The 17192-nt window shown below is 40.5% G+C and overlaps 1 protein-coding gene across 11 annotated transcripts in view; it reads left to right on the top strand.

The window, feature by feature from the left end:
- ARHGEF28 (Rho guanine nucleotide exchange factor 28) overlaps positions 1-17192 on the top strand; it is a 136093-nt gene that overhangs the window by 59665 nt on the left and 59236 nt on the right. For 8 of the 11 annotated variants that reach the window (XM_083403621.1, XM_083403614.1, XM_083403618.1 and 5 more), the window contains exon 10: positions 16527-16657. In XM_083403621.1, the coding sequence (XP_083259747.1) occupies positions 16527-16657 (131 nt within the window). Of the gene's footprint in view, positions 1-4391; positions 4723-16526; positions 16658-17192 lie in introns of those variants that run through there. The other 3 variants (XM_083403624.1, XM_083403615.1, XM_083403616.1) reach the window with 1 other exon arrangement.

Genomic DNA, 17192 nt, shown 5'->3' on the forward strand with positions numbered 1-17192 from the left:
TCCATCACATATGTGAAAATACCCCGAATGAGAATGTGTGGGAAATAGATAATCCATAGTTCTGATGATATCGTAAAATAATGGAAATTAGCCTCCTTCTCTCTCAGTCATTCCTTCGTGTCAAGTTCGTAGTTTAGCACTAACCATGGTTTGCCGCTATGATTAGTGCTTGCCCTCTAAACCAGAATTGTAATCCAGGCTTTGAAATGGGCTTCTAGTTCTAACTTAAGGACAAATGTTAACCATGGTTTGCAGCAAACACTGGTTAGCACTAAGCTGCAAACTGAAGGTGGAGGCACGTTTTGAGAGAGGAATTGAAGCTCATTTCAAAACCTTGACTTGGAGGGTCATCTGAACAGAGCCAATACCTTTATTGTATATAGTAGCTGAGGTGTTTCTGTTCATGTTCCCTATCTTTTCTACTTGTTCATATTGTGTTTACCTTTGACTTACTGACTTGTATTAAATGTACATAAATTATTCTTTTTAATTGACCTTAACATTTTGAGCTGCACTATTCTAGAGAGCTGGCTGTGTCAGCAAAAAGGCCCACCCACTTAAAAAAAAACTCCATGGGGGGGGGGAGACTCCTTTGGCCCCTATAGAGCTGGGGCCTATGCAAGGAGGCCAGGACCCGCTAAAACAGCTGAATTAGCTTCATGAGTGGGACCAACTTGACCCTACATTTTTCACCTCCTTCTGGAAGCAGATGTTGAATTAGGGTCTAGGATGTTGAATTGGGGTCTAGGGAAATGTTGGAAGCGGTTTTCCTGTTGTTGGAAATAGCAAAATGCTCATAATGAGGCTAAAGCTGAAACTACAGGGAACTGGTCTGAACTAGAGACTGGATCGCTTATGCAACTGTGCCCTTAATTCATGCTGAGAATATTATGTAACCGCAGTGGAATATGCCAAGGCTTGTTCGCAGGATGTCTAGTTAATCTTGAGTTTGTTGAATAGAATCAGAGAGTGACAATAATTGACGCAGACCTGAAAATCATCTAGTCCACTCTGAAACTCTGCCCCAAGGCACGATCCTCCATGCTGCACATTTAACAACACTGTGCACTTAATTTCCACAGATTTACTGATTTAATATTTAATGCTGTAACCTACCTTCTCACCCTGCCTTCTCAAGGTGTTGTTCAGTAATGGTGCAGCTTATTTTGATAATGCAACCAGCAAGAGAGTGGTGGAAGCAAGGTGCTCTGCGTTAAAAAAAAAATCCTGCCCGGAACAAGAAATTATTTGAGCACAGTATTTTTTAACTTGGACCAGAGTGTTCTTGCCGTGATTCCTTTAAAGTAGGAGTGGGGGACCTCCAGCCCACAGGCCACACTTGGCTCACCAGTTCTCCATTTGGCCCATGAGGCCATTTTCAGGAAGCCAGGCTTATTTGTCCTACACCACAAGTCAGCTGATGGGTGGTTGGAGCATGCCTTGCGGAAGGAGGGGAATCCAGAGCACAGCGCTGAGAGGGAGAGGTGAAATCCCACCCCCGCGGGCCCTCAGAGCACACCTAGCATCACTACAAGTAGGAATGAACCTTGTTGAGAAAACCACACTGATTGGACACACAGAATTTATAAAATTCTGGGATTAATAATGGGAACAGTTAACTCCCATCATTTCATTATTAACATCGGCTCTATGCTCCATTTAAGTAGGAAAAGGACTGAATATGATATGTGAGGGCGGGGCGATATATGCTTATGGATTTAGTTATAGAAGGTAGACGTAATTATATAATGTAAAATGTAACATGGATTAATTGCTCCCTGCCATCCCTCCCCAAGTATTTACAAATTGCCAGTGGCGTAGCGTGGGGGGGTGCAGGGGGGGCTGGCCGCACCGGGCGCAACATCAGGGGGGGGGCGCTCGCACTCGCAGTGCTAAAATCCAGGGGTTAGGGGGCGCAAATTACTTGCCTTGCCCTGGGTGCTGACAACCCACGCTACGCCACTGCAAATTACAAGTCAAGTTCAGGAAACTATAAATAAATATTGACCTGGTGAGAAGATCTGAGTAGCTCCTATTACTTCCCTTTGCAAGTAAAGAATATTTTGATGGAGATTGTGTTTACAGGCAAAAAGACAAAAGAGGAAGGGATTGGCAAGTGGCAGTTTTGAACTTGCAGTGGATGTACTTTGGTGAAACTGGGCCAAGGAGTAGACAACTTTTACAGATAGCTGTGTCAATGGTTGTATGCTCTTTCTGGGATTAGTTAGACTGTGTCAGCTAGAGATGTACTCAAACCAGTGCATATTTTATACAGTACACGTATCATAGACTTAGAGCAAGGCTGAGTTAATATTACAGGAACATTGTTAGAAAGATCAAAGACATAGTGGGGCACAGTATGCAATTAAAACTCTCCAGCAAATCTCTTTGGTTACCTGAAGCCCTATGTTCTGAAAATACATAAAACTCCGAGCAAGTTGCTGATAACAGCACGTATTCTTTTAGCAGTGTATGGGGGGAGGAAGGAAAGTTTTACCTACAATAGAAGAATACTTGTACGGAGTCTGGCAAGCTATGTTAATGAATAAGCTGACCTTTCGGCAAAGCATCCATGGGAAGGAACAAAACCGACGGGATACTCGGTTGATCAGTGGAGAGCATTTACTATATACTGCTAGAACCAAATAGTCCCAATGCCAACAAAAATGTTGGAGATGTATTGTCAATAGGGTACTACCGTATTCTTTGCTCTATAAGACTCACTTTTTCCCTCCTAAAAAGTAAGGGGAAATGTGTGTGTGTCTTATGGAGCGAATGCAGGCTGCGCAGCTATCCCAGAAGCCGGAACAGCAAGAGGGATTGCTGCTTTCACTGTGCAGCGATCCCTCTTGCTGTTCTGGCTTCTGAGATTCAGAATATTTTTTTTCTTGTTTTCCTCCTCCAAAAACTAGGTGCGTCTTGTGGTCTGGTGCGTCTTATAGAGCAAAAAATACGGTATTTTTGGTAACACGGTTTTTTGTTTTGCTATATTATATCTGTTATTTTGCAATATTTTCTAAAAAACTATGTTTCAATAAAAGATTCATACTTCCCTGAGAGGTAGCAAGGTAGATTATTATAGGATTGGTCAAATTGATGGAGTATAAGGCTACTGCCATGATCTCTGTTCTCTGCCTCCACTGTCAGGTGGCTCAGAGAATGGCCCATTTAGTGAACCTGTGAAAAACAAGTAGAGCACACTGAGACAATTAAAACGAAGAAAATATCAATTTTATGTAATAATAACCGTTTTTTTAAGCTCGTGAAACACAGATTTTAGTTCCTGGTGCCGCCTTCCAAACCATTATATAATTCCATCTTTTTAACTGTATCTGAATTATTTGATACCAGCGAGTGTTTCACTGATCTGTTAACAATATGCAAGTTGGGGAATCCTTTGATCCATTATGGCCCCTGCATATTTTGGTGGTTGTAAAAATAATTGATGTGGGGTAGAGGAATGTTAACAAGTTCATATGCCACCTTCTTTTCTGAATTGATCCCCCTATGCACATTCTCCTCTCTGTTAGGCAGAACACAAAAATGCACACAACGTGAGGTGACTTTCCATGGACTTTGGTTAAAAACAATAACAAGCAGTGGACTTGTTAGTTTTGTGTCTGCTTTTGTGTTTCCACATTCAAACCGTAAAAAAAACCCCAAAACAAAACATGCAGTTTGTGTAGCGTTAACGATGGGGGAGGGGTAATGAGTTTCTGCTGAATACTAATTGCTGATGAGTTGTTCAGGGAGACTGCAGTAAGAATGGGAGACTTGTTGTAAATTAGTCACTAGCTCTATTGTAGACTGCTGGGAGGGCAGGCCAGTTCTGTAAAGGTGCCAACCTTACCAAAATCTTTCGGGTTCACTGTCAAACTGAGAGTTACTGTGAACAGAAAGCAATCGTTTTCATGGCATGCATTTTTAGAAAAAGAATGTCTCAGGTGGGTCCTCTGTCCAGGTAATAATAAGAGGGAACTATGCCCCCTCTTTAAATTTAGGAAGGATAAGAATTCCATCATTTAGCTGCTGCTTCACCCACAAATGTCTCTGATCTACCAATGCTATAAATTATAAAGGGAAATTGTTATGTGTGTGGCAGGAACAGAAGCCAGGGAAAACTGTAGCTTTCACAGACTGACTGTAGATTTTGCCTTTGGACTTCCTCAAGGCTTAAAATAATTTTACATGCTGCAAGCCAAATACAGGTTAACATTTTAATATAAAGAAAAGCTTCTTTTGTTATCTATTTGAGAGAGAGAGTCCGAGAGAGAGTTCGCCTTCTCTCGCAACTCAGATTATTCTTCATTTACATTTGGAAAATGAAAAGGTGAGTTAATGATTCATTGGCACACAGTGACCTTTCCTATAACTGCAGTCCAGGATGCAGTAGCCCCACTGCAGGCTGTTCAGATTTTGACTTGGCTGTGTCTGCCTTAATATTTGCCCACATACTTGATGCTTGTAGAGAACAGACCCCAGCTGCCTCTCTTTCTTTCTTGGTTTAGTGGGCAATTTGATCCTTCCTTCTTGGGTCTTTTTATTTTCTGTCACTTGACTTGCTGTTCAACACAACAGCAGCAGCAGCAGCACTCTCTAAAGAGGTGTTTGCTTAGCCAAAATAAAAGTAAAAAATGGACTCGGATTCTGATGCACCTTTTAATTACTCTTGGCCATCCTTACCTAAAATGAGAATTAGAAAACGGACATCCAGACCAAAAGGTAGACAAAATCTTCTTTACTTAATAATTTACTTATCTCTTAACTCTTCTTGCTGGTTCATTTTGTTGTTAGTCACATGCATGTGGGTATAAAAAGTTTAGCATTTTTCCTTTTCAGAAAAGGCTTTGAGAGATTGTCTGTGTCCCAGATACAAATTGGTTTGAAGAACAAAATACCTCTATCCTTATGAATTTATGGATGCTCTTTGCTTCATTTTTCAGCAAGTAAATGAATTGGTCTTCTGCTAGTTTTTTAGCTTCTGATATTTCTGCTATGCATGCACTCTGATCATAAACATATTTATTTGGAAGGAACTTTCCACAGTTTCAGTGGAACTTATTTTAAAGTAAGCAGTTTTGAGCAAAGAAAGCAAAAACAAAACATATGCCAGAAGTCTTAGGAAAGGATGTTCCATACAGATACAATTTGTGGAAAGTTTTCTATATGTGACTTTTTGCTTTAACTATTCGTTGTGTTGCATACAGGGTTTGCTGAAAAGAGAGCTCACCTAATTTTCAGAATACCTAATACATGAAACAATCAATGTATTCTCTCTTTCTGTCTCTCTGGTGGCTGCTTTCTCTACTTGGAAATTCGGGTTCTAGATTGTTGTAATTCTCAAGTATTTTGCATAGAAATAATGACAATTTTATAGGAAGATGTATTTTTGAAAGCTGATAAGTACCAAAATACCTTATGAAAAGCCTACTTTACTGTGATAGAATGAGAAGATAGAAATGAAGAGTACAAACTCTTGGGGATTTTTTAAAAAGTAAGATTAAGAAGAAAGCAACCCTATACACCCATGCATAAATATGTTGTGTAAATATGTTTGTTGCAGTGAATAAACTTTGAATGTTGACCCTCACATGTGAATGTTAGCATAGATTAAAAAGACACTGACAAAAGCATAATGTTATTTTAGTTAGATGCTGTAGCTTCTGTCTCCATCAGAAACATGAAGGTTCTACCGGCCAAACTAGGTATGACCTTGATTGATCAAGAGATCCAGAGCTGGATTTCCCAAGCATTTTGCAAGGGCAAATGCAGCTCTCTGTGTGAGAGAGATTTGAACTGGGACATAGTGGCAGGTTTTATCTCCTGGCTACCCAACCCATACGCCATTCATCCCATTATGGGAAACTAACAAGTACCAATATATCAACTCTGAATGTGGATATGGAAAATAATGGGAAGATGCAACATGCACTGTGGCTGCTGTTGGGGTGGGGAAAACCCCTCAAGAGATCCATTTTTAGACCTCCTGTTGTCACACATCTAGTTTATCCATATGGAGCAAGTAGAGATGGAAAGAGTTTTCAGGAAATTATCTGCTATATAGGAGTACAAGCAAGCTTTTTTAATGTAAAAGCATGAGTTTCCATATGAGCAGAAAGGCACTCTTTAAGCTGCTGATTTCTGCCAACTCTTTATTTGTCAACACCATATTAAGTACCATTCTGGAGGGTCCTACCCTGAATAGCAGTTTGGGGGTTTGTATATATGTTTGTTTTGCAGTGGGACGTAACAATGGGCTAGAATAGAAGTGAACAAAGGCCTCTTCTTCAACTGCATGTCTGCTGGCAGTTCTTGGGATCCAACCCATGAATTCTGTAGCTTGTGTGTGCCTCACCTTGGCTTATCCACAGTATACCCTAATTAATAGAGACACAAAGCAGCAGATAATCTTGGCTGTATAGATGGTCAGCTCACACTCACTTGTAAGGAGGTGGGGCTGCAAAAATAGTTTAGCCAGGTTGTGTGTGGGATATATAAGGCAAGAGACCTGGAAAGAAAGAGGTTTGCATTTGGACAGAAAGCAAAAAAAGCAGCATGAAGTCATTGGAGGTATCTGGCCAAAGCATATGGGGTTTGCCTGTTGCTCTGAAATTGAATCTGGTATTAGGGGATAATTTATTTATTTTTTGCAAATTTCTTCAGTGAGGGGGTCTTCAAAATACAATTTTGCGTTTGAGGAATTCAAATCTGTGATTATTTTTGTGATTAGAAAACATCCAGCTTGGTAAATCTACGTTTGACTAAAAGCATATCAATTGTTGTTGGAGGAAAAAAATTACCTTATGTCAGGCAATGCTATAAAAATTTTAAGATTCTCTGCATAAAACATATCCCACTAATCATATAGCATTACCTTGTAATAATAAAACATTAATGCCATCAGTTAATAAGAAATTTAAACAAGATGTTTAATTAAGTCTTGCTTTAATTCATTCTTGGACAGCATCCGCCGACTTGATTCTTGGCCTCTGATGTAGACCTCATGTTTCTCATGCCTGCTGCCTCTGTGACTTGTTTCACACACACCTCTATAGACTGAGCATGATAGGGTCACCATTGAACTTGCATGGCTCATCAATGAACTTCTTTCCTTCCAGTATAGTAAGTTTACATGCCAAAGGAAATTCATAAAGCCCATCAGATCAGGCTATCAGCTGTAACAGGGTTGATGGAAGGTGTCTTTTTTGGATGTACGGAAAGATATCCCAGTGTGTCATCATCTCCATCAACAATGTTTTGGATACCAGCTCTCCTCTCTTCACTGTTATCTTAACACTGTAGTGTCTGGATTATCATTTTGTTGAATGCATACCATGCTGAGTGCTGGATGGTTGGTAAAACAGCATCCATTACAGCCTTCTTTTGGAGCCTAATTTGCCACAGTTGAAACAAGATGTGGCTTGAGCCGTCTGCCCAATAGTGTTTTACTTTGATGTTGAACCAGCAGGGGTAGTACACATAAATTATGTATCCCACTATTGGTCTTAGTTCATTAAGGGTTTTGCGTTTAAGGCCGTGTTTCAAAACCCATATGTTTGCTGCTGTGAACCACCTTGAATAGCTTACTGGGCCATTTTCCTGTCCTTATGGCCTGTGTGATATGATACCCATACACTTGATCAGCACAGAGATACTTTATAACACTGTCACCCAGTGAAGTAAGATTTCCGAAGGGTTTTAGGAGAGAAGAAGGAGTGAAATCCTGTTGCACAAGTGGAAATCCTTCCACTGATGGAATGTGGTAATTGAATTTACTATGAGGTTGGAAAATAGCTGAAAAGCATGCGGAGGGTCTGGCAGAGAGGGCAGTGAATGATGGCATGGCGAGGTTGGGTCAGGCTGGTGAAGTCCCCTTCAGAGCCTCAAGGCACTTGGCTGGGGCCTCCACCTCTTCAACTGCCAGACGCAGGTGTGCAAGCAAGAGAAGATCAGCCTAACCCTAATTGGATGTCAGTGCCTATTAATAACTCACCTTTGGTTTTGGCATTTTCAAACTGATTTCCCTCTTCTACCATGTTCCTCTACTCATCTTCTCTCATGTGTCCTGTGCTTGAGCTTGGAAGCCTCAGGATAGGGCCTGTGTATTATTTTGAGTTATGCCCAGCACTTCATTAATTTTGGCACTCTAGAAATAATAACAGTTCTCTTAAACAGGGAAATGGTATCTGTAAGGCTGTCCTAGAGCTTCTTATGGTTTGGGAAATAGGGAATGTGAAATCAAATATCTCATTCCCTCAAGCCCCCTGCCCCCCTAACACACTTAGAGTTCACCCTTAATCCTTTCCTGTTTGCTTCTGGCTTGGAATATCAGTCTAGCATGGGTGGACTTGTGTCTTCCACATGTTTAGAGTAATGGAGAGAATTTGAGTGAATTTCTCTTTCTGGAAAGCAATTTTGCTGTCTTTTTGGAGACACTGAACTAATTTATATTTATGTTTATTTATAGCCGGTCTTTCTGTGACAAACGCAAGGTGGCTTGCGATAAAAATGTAAGTCAAAACAAAATGAAAAACAAAATTAATAACAACAAAAGACTGCTGGAATATGTTGTCATGGAACAGCATAATAAAAACCATATATCAACAGTAGCAAATGAAAAATGTATCAAAGGCTCAACTAAAAATACCCACTGGGATAAAATGTTCTTAAGAACCTGTTTAAATGCTGGCAGACAAGGAAGCCTGGTGAATTTCTCTTGAAGGGCTATTGCATTGTTTCGGTGCCACAACTGAAAGGCCCTCTTGCTTGAACCCACAAGTGACATATCTGCTACCAAAGGGACAATCAGAGGGCCTCAGTAACCAAGTGCAGATCTCTAGCAGGCTCATATGGGAGGAAGTGATTCTTGAGTTAACCTTGCTCCTTGGCTGTTTTGGGATTTTAAAGGTCAGAGCCAGCATCTTGGTTTGATCCCAGAAACAAATTGGAAGCCAATTTGATTCCTCTTAAAATCAACCTAAGCAGGCTGACCTGTGAACTCCAAATCTGACCGCCACTTTCAGAACCAACTGACATTTCTGAACTGCGCCGTCCTTGAGGACACGCCCACATTATAGTAATCTGATGTCAGCTGGAGCTGCCCTGTCCAGAGGGAAAAAGCCATCACCAGGCCCAAACTCAAACAGCTAATACTTTCTTTGAAATACGTAAAAGCGCTCAATCTGCTTTTGTTTTGTAGACCACTTAGGGCTGTTGTTTTGTTACTATATGAGTCATATGACAGTTACTGTACAACGTTCCGCATATAATAGCCTACCCAAACGAGATACTTTTTGTCAACAACTCGCATTCAGCCAGCAGATCCAGAGAGCACCATTTTGGGGAAGAGTGGTACATAAGAACTCTATCTGGCAGTCTCAGAGTGCTTGAGAATGTTCAAAGAGTTTCACGTGCAATATGTCAGTTGTTGCTGCCCATGTGTAGAAAGAATAATAGCTGAACATTGCAGGAATAAAAACAGTGAATAATATTATGTCACACCCATTCTCTGATGGTTTGGGGCTTTCTGTAGCCATGGAAGCAGAAACAGAGGTAGACCAATTTTGAACATAAGACTTTTAAATCTAGTATTGATCTAGCTGGTTCTATGCCTGGTGCAAGCTCATACATTTTATCCAGTGTGCTTAATATTTAGGATTTCTCCCTTTTTTGGTTTCATAGCTTTCATTATTTCAAGTTATATATTAACCCATGTTCAGTGTACTGAAAGCAATTCTGGGAAGCTATTTGAAAACTATTTGCCGCTTCCTCCAAGTGGGAATTAGTCATATTCCTTCTTGGCTTCTGATTTGCTCATGTTTGTATTCATTACTGAGTTGTTAATATATGTGGCATTTTAAAACTTTTTAAAATGGGCACAAAGATTCATTTATTTATGATTCCATTTTTTAATCACATAAAATATCTTGAAATGATTTCAAAGTATTTCTGTGAAATGAGTCAGCCCAGGGCTGGATTTAGGTTTGATGAGGCCCTAAGCTACTGAAGGTAATGGGGCCTTTATATAGCAGGTGGGGCCCATTACTTACATCATAGGAGCCTACACAACACAAAGCACTGTTGCTGTACGTAGGTTTTATCTTATTTGTTATTTATCTTATATTTTGGAAATGTACACCCAGTTGTTTTTCCCCTTTAATTTTCTTGGGGGCTCCCCAAGAGAGTGGGGCCCTAAGCTATAGCTTGCTTAGTTTATACATAAATCCAGCACTGAGTCAGGCTGGCTGCTCCCGCCTTTTGGTGTTCTGTAGCTAATGAGTGAAGTCAGAGCTGTGAATTATGAATGTGCTGTTTGGACACCAGGCAATAGGAATCTGTGTGATCCTAAGGAGCTGCCACTTCCCATTGCTCTTTGGTGTACTTTTCCTGCTTCTGTTTCATTTACTAGCCAATGAAATCTCTGCAGTTTGCCTTCTTTCTCCCCTAGCAATGTGGAAGCATCTTTCCTGGGTTCATCGGACATCAGCTACTCCCTAGTAGTTATTTTCTGCTAATACTACTTACACAGTAGCTGTGGGCAGATATTAAAGAATCCCCCATGGCAAATGCAAAATATGAAAACTGCAAAGAGGCATAGAATCATAGTTCTGTTTCTTCATTAAAATATTTATGTCCCACCTTTCAGCCTTGAGTGGCTCACAGCATCACTTAAAACAAATATACACCAGGAGCCAGATGTTAAAATCACAAAAGGCAGCTGGGGCGAGAGGGAGGGACCAAGCCAAAGATGCAGTGGTAAAATGACAAGAAGACAACAAAGTGAGGGAAAGCCTTGGTGCCACAACTGTAAAGGCCTTGTCCTGCATCCTCCAGTGATAATTGGATGCAAGGCAAGGTCTCTGAAGAAAATTGCAGTAGGTGAGGATGCTTGTGAGGAAGAAGACAGTCTTTCAGATATTCTGGTACCAATGCACATAGGGCAGGCCTGGCCAAACTTGGCCCTCCAGCTGTTTTGTGACTACAGTTCCCATCATCCCTGACTACCACAGGTCCTGTTAGCTAGGGATGATGGGAGTTGTAGTCCCAAAACAGCTGGAGGGCCAAGTTTGCCCATGCCTGGGCATGCACATACCTATACCTGTACATAGCACAGGTAATATATATATATATTCTGAAAATATTTCTCTCTATTATTAGAGCATGCAGATCAACCACAATAGTTGATCTCCCTTCTCTTTGTTGTATGTTTTCATACAAATGCACAGGGGGGCATATATGTATGTAGCACAGGGTGCACAACCTAAAGCTACAGCTACAGGGTTCCTCACATTAACCTCTTAAGAATGCCTTGTTGGATAAGTCCATGGTCCATCTCGTCCAGCATTTCAGCTGCAAGCAACCAGGGAGTCTTGCTTAAAATGCCTGCTATATTTGTTCTGTTTTCATGATTGCAGATTTTTGTGTTAGTAAGCGGAGTTAGACAACATCTGAGTTGGTTTCGCCTTAAATCTGGACCTTTCTATTGATTTCATTGGAATGTAGATAAAGTACAGTCTGTGAGTCACGATTTTGCCGGAGTCATGCTGAAAGGAATTTGTGGAACTGTAGGAATGTGATTTATAACCTGTATGTTTGATGTTGCTTTGTCATTTTTTAAACTGCGTTGTTTCTTTTGGTAGAAATAAATAACTGATGGAGTCAATATATAATTAAGTGTGCTGTCTTGTGAGTTTGGTGAAGTCTTGAAATACCTTTCTAGTTACAATATTAGTCTTAAGTTATTTATGCGCATCGGAAACTTGTGAGCCATTCTTTGCAAAAGAATTCCTGGTGTATTAGAAAGGGTAAGGAATCTTCTTATAGACACACAGCTGCCAAAGTCTACTGGAACTGTCAGTGATTTTAGCTTTGAAGAGATACCAACAAAAAGCATAGGTTTCTTATGATGCTCCAACTGTATTCAGTTACAGTGAATTACCCCTTTATTAAAAGATGCTTGCAACTTGATTCTCAGAGAGCTCTGTTGGCCCTTTGCATTTCAAGGATGTTTATAATGATCCAGGTCATGGTGAGCCAAAGCAAGTTCATTACGGAAATCTTTCAACTAAAAACTGGGAAGGGGTGTGTGTGAAAGGGCCCTCTGAAACTAGGGGTGAGGGGGGAGATATTGGGAGGTACAAAATTTACTGAAAATTTAAGGGGGGGAGCAGCTTTTTTATGGATTTTATAATGTCATTGTTGTAGGGAGTAGCAGATCTTTTATAATCAGTTAGTACTGCCATTCCCCTAAATACCCTGGAATGACACTACATCATGACAAAAAGTAAAAACAACCACCATACTCTTAAAAAACAACCCTAAAAATGCCATTACAAAATGGTATGCTCCCATGAAACTTTCAGCAGCTTCTGCTCCCCTGCCCCTAAATGACTGAATTCCCTCCCCCCCCCCAAAAAAAATCACAGTCTGGGAATAAGGAAGGATTATTTTTGTATATCTGAAGATTAATGCTCTTTATGTTATGGGATTCCCAGTCAATCGTTGGCTTTTAAGCATTTAGATGGCTCTTCCTGTTTGAGTTCTACTAAATAAAATTGTTCCTTCTTAATATTGTTCTTGTGCATGAAAACTTGATTAAAAAATCACTTATAGCTGTTTAGCATCAGCCACCAGTAAGGAGCATGGAATAGTTAAACAAATAAGCAATTTCAGAAGCCAACCATTTTTGTAAACTCTCTTCCAAAAGAGAGTTGAAGTTGTATCAAGGACTCTGGGGACAGCGAAGCATCATGGTGGCTGTGCCTTTGAAAGTACAGTGGTACCTCTGTTTTTGAGCATCTCGGAAGCTAAATGTTTCAGAACCTGAATGCCAAAAACCCAGTAGTAATTGCTTCCATTTTTTTCTTTTTTCTCCATTGACTTTGGCAACCGCCCTTTGCGCCTTGGTTGTCGAACGTTTCAGAAGTTGAACGGTCTTCTGGAACAGATTACGTTTGACAACCAAGGTACCACTGCATACAAACCAGCAGTTTAGGTTGAATACATTGGCTCATCACAAGGCTAAGAACCAGAAGTAAAGGAAACGTCATGTTAACAAAGCTGAAGATTAACTATTGGTGATGTCCTAAATAATGAGTCAATACAAGCAGAATTGAGTTTTACTGCCTAGCTGCTGGTGGGCATAAACCCACATCTTTATGTTGTAGAATATCATGTTTCTCCCAATCTAGGTTCCGTCTACATGATGGCTAAATTTGATATTCTCCAAAATACACACATATAGCAAGCAGCTATTGGAAAATTAATAGTAGGATAGTAACCTGGTGAAACCTGACCTCTTTTTCAATAACCTATGAAATGTATCCTAACGATAATATTTTCCATATGCCATCTTAAGACAGGCAGACTTTCCATCCTGCTTAGCCCACTTTTCTTTCTTTCTGCTGAATATCCAGCATGAGGGAGACTTATTTGGAACTCAAAAACCTGCTCACTTTGTGACCTCTTAGTCTCCAGCTCCCATTATCTCTGATGATTAGCCATGCTGACTGGGACTGATGGGAGCTGGGAGTACAGCAATACCTGGAGGTCCACAGGTTCCCCACACCTGCTTTAGCTGGTTCTAAAAAAGGCATTACTCTTGATATCTATGCTGTGTACAGACTTCTTTGTCTTTGGGAGTAGCCCTGTGTGTTAACAGGCTGGCCAACCTTTTGTACTTAACCAATAGTAGTCCCCAAATCTAATGGGTCAGAAACAGAGTGGGGAACAGAAAACCATTAAATACCAACTGATAATTTCCTGTGGTGAGCACCCAAACAGGTAGAAAGACAGGGGTCTAAATAATCCACTCACAGGGTGTATGATTTTACTACTCAGCTGTATCTAACCAGAAGTCCAGAGGAGCGGTGGAAATTTTAGCAAGTGGGCAGGCAGCACAGACTTGCAACAGGGAAGAGCACTTGCAATGTCTCACGTTTGAGGTTGTAACATGGTGTTTGCAATTACTTCATTAATAACATAGTATTTAGTCTTGCTTATGATGTCATTTTGTGGGATGAGGCATAGCAAATGCCATTTAAAGCTGACTGTGCTTTTCGTATTCCTGGACAACTCAAATGTGTACAAGTCTGTAGCATGTCGTGTGATACAAGCTAGAGGAAGGGAGGCCTGTGGCTTTGGCATTTTAATAGCTTTTTAAAAAATTAATAATTACACTTGAAGTCATTTCTGGAAGGAGAACTATGCACAACCTTCACTCCCAGCATTTCACAGTTAGCTCAGATCTTAATTTATTGGAATACGTAGTACATGATCACTTATTAACTCTATTATGTGGGTACTCTCAGGGAAAGGTTGATGTTGTCTCTATTTCTGGTTAGTTTCATGCTGGTTTTATCCAGATTTGCTTATGTCAACAAGATAAAGACTTGTGTTTGCTGCTATTACATTATTTGATAGTGTTAATGTGTCAGGTTGTATTTTTGTTTGTTTACCATCTTAGGCCTCTAGATTGGCCACATAAAAAATCTTTAAAAAATAACAAAATCAGATATCAAAATGGAGTTTGATAGAATGTTTCTTTCTGTAGTTTAAAACAGGCCATCATTGTGAAAGCTTTTTTTTTTGGAAAATGGGGGAATTGAGGCTCTTAGGTGCAGCTTGGGCTCCTCTTCAATATTTTTTAAATGCAGACCAGATATTGTTGATGTAAGTTCCATAGGTTGCATTTAGAACATTTCATGGGCTGGAACCAGCGAAAACCACAAGTTGTCTCCACCCAGTTTTGGGGGATCCCCCTCAGCCCCCTGAACTACAGCATTCAGGAGGTCCTCCTGATTCTCAGAGGAGCTGAAGAGAAGGGGGCAAGGAAATAAATTCCTGCTCCAAAGAAAGATGTCCTTTTGTTACAGAGCCTAATTAAGATGGAGGCTTGCTGTTTATTTGTGTTGATTGCATCCTGAATGAACTGTGAAAGAAAATGTGTTTGGTAGGGGAGGAATTGAGGTTATCAGGAGCTGCTGCTACATATTTTACCTCCTTTTCCTTTTTCTGTGTAATTTTTTTAAAACCACATTCACTTTCCATCTCCTCTCTGAAATACTTATAGAAAGAAAAAAAAAGCAGGTGAGGCAATGGTGGTATTTTTGTATCCTTTTATCACACCATGACATAGTCAGGAAGGTTTTGTGTGTGATGCAAAGAGCTGGAACAGCCAAGATCAAGGAGGCACAAAAGCTTGGCTAGATTACAAAGCAGGATCCTGGAAGCATTCTTCCTTCCAACAAAGTGTTTTCTTTTGCACATGCAAGGGAAAGCAGGAGACCGGGATCTATAGTTCTTTTGGAAGATGCCTAGTGGGGAGGAAACTGGCAGGCTGTTGCTCAGATTCCTTGGTCCTACTCCATTCATTTAGTTGGCAAATTGTCACATGAACAAAAAAGAAAAACCTGGTAAACCCAAACACTCTCTGCTTGGCACGCCTACAATTTGAAGGACACATACTGAGATGGTGTGTGCAGAGCCAGTGTGGTGTAATGATTAGGGTGTTGGACTAGGACCTGAGAGACCAGGGCTCAGATCCTTACAGCAACTGGAGGACCACACATACTCCATGTGTGCCCTAGTTACTTCCAAGCTAGGTTGCTGGAATTTTGTCTATATGGGGCTGCCTTGAAGGACAGGCTGGACACTCTAGTTAGTCCAAAATGCAGCCACCAGATCTGGCACCTGAACACCAGCTCACACCAACCCGAATTTACAGGATCATCATTGATTGGCTATTCCAGGGGTAGTCATCCTTTCTATACCTACCGCCCACTAATGCATCTTTCTTGATGGTAAAATTTCCATACCTCCCACCAGTGCTCGATGGAAGGACGATTCACCTTGTGCCGTAGAACCCCCTACCGCCCTCCTAGAATCCTGAAACGGCCACTAGTGGGCGGTAGGGACCAGGTTGACAACCTGGGCTATTCATTTCCGGGCTCAATTTAAAGTGCTTGTTTTAACCATTAAGGCTCAGATAACTTTGGACCTGCTGCAACATGAGCTGCCCCTCAGTTAAGTTGACCCAGTTTCCTAAAGTGAACCATCATTGTTTCCTAACCATCATTGACTCTGTTTCCTAAAGTGAAATTAGACAGGTAGATTCAAATTCACAATTATGGATTACCCTCCCACTGGAAATCTATCAGGCACATTTTCACTTAGCTGCTGAAGGTCATGCTTTTAGCACTGATGAATATTTTGTCTTGTTTATCTTGTTTCATTGAATATTCGTTTAACTCTTGTAAGCTGTACTGTGTACTTCTTAATAATAAAACAAGGTTGTATTATTTATTGCTGGCTGCCCTGTGCTCCCACTGGGAGGAGGTGTGTGATATAACTATGTGGAAATAAAATACTAAGTAAATAAACAGACAGAAGTGATATTATTGTGAAATGGCTTTATGTTTTCTTTAATTCTCATAATGAAACCAGCCCCACTTTACTCTGAATGACTATACAGGAAATAAATTGTTTGTATTTATGATTCTATGAGTCTATTCTATGGTTTATTCCAGTTCAACAACATTCCCCATTTGAGGCTTATCGGAAAACCTCAAATCCCTCCACCTTCTTTGCCGCAGCCAGACTTTCTGCCATGCTGAATGGAAGTGAAGAAGTCTATGCAAACCGCATGGTGGTGGATCAGGTAAGTCTGACAGACATGGACTCTGCTGACTTCTTGTAAAATGGGCACACTAACATCCAGACCCAGGAGTTGGAGGAACTCCACAATTGCCTTTGCCGTTTTCTTTCTTTCTTTCTTTCTTTCTTTCTTTCTTTCTTTCTTTCTTTCTTTCTTATTATATTTCAGTTTTCTAGGGGTGTGTGAAACTAACAGTCTGATCTTAGTTGTGGTTCTAAAAAACCCCAAATTTAACGATGAAGATGATTATTAACAAAACTAGCTTTCCTTTTCTCTGCATTACTGGGGTTTATATTCCATTTCTTTCTGCTTCTGTTGGTTACAGATGATATTTAATAGCATCTTAATGTCTGCTCATCCGATTACTGTATTTTGGGGAAAATGAATAGGTTTTTCTCATGCTTGTTAAACATAAGTATAACAAAATAAGAAACCTACAGGGAGATCATTTTTCAAATGGCCTCTGTTTAGCTGCTCTCCGTCTCCCCCCAAATATCGGACTTCTAGCAATAATTAAAATGACAGGAAAATGCACTGC

Source organism: Podarcis tiliguerta, assembly GCF_965153285.1.
Source record: "Podarcis tiliguerta genome assembly, chromosome: 11".
Classification (NCBI taxonomy): Eukaryota; Metazoa; Chordata; class Lepidosauria; order Squamata; family Lacertidae; genus Podarcis; species Podarcis tiliguerta.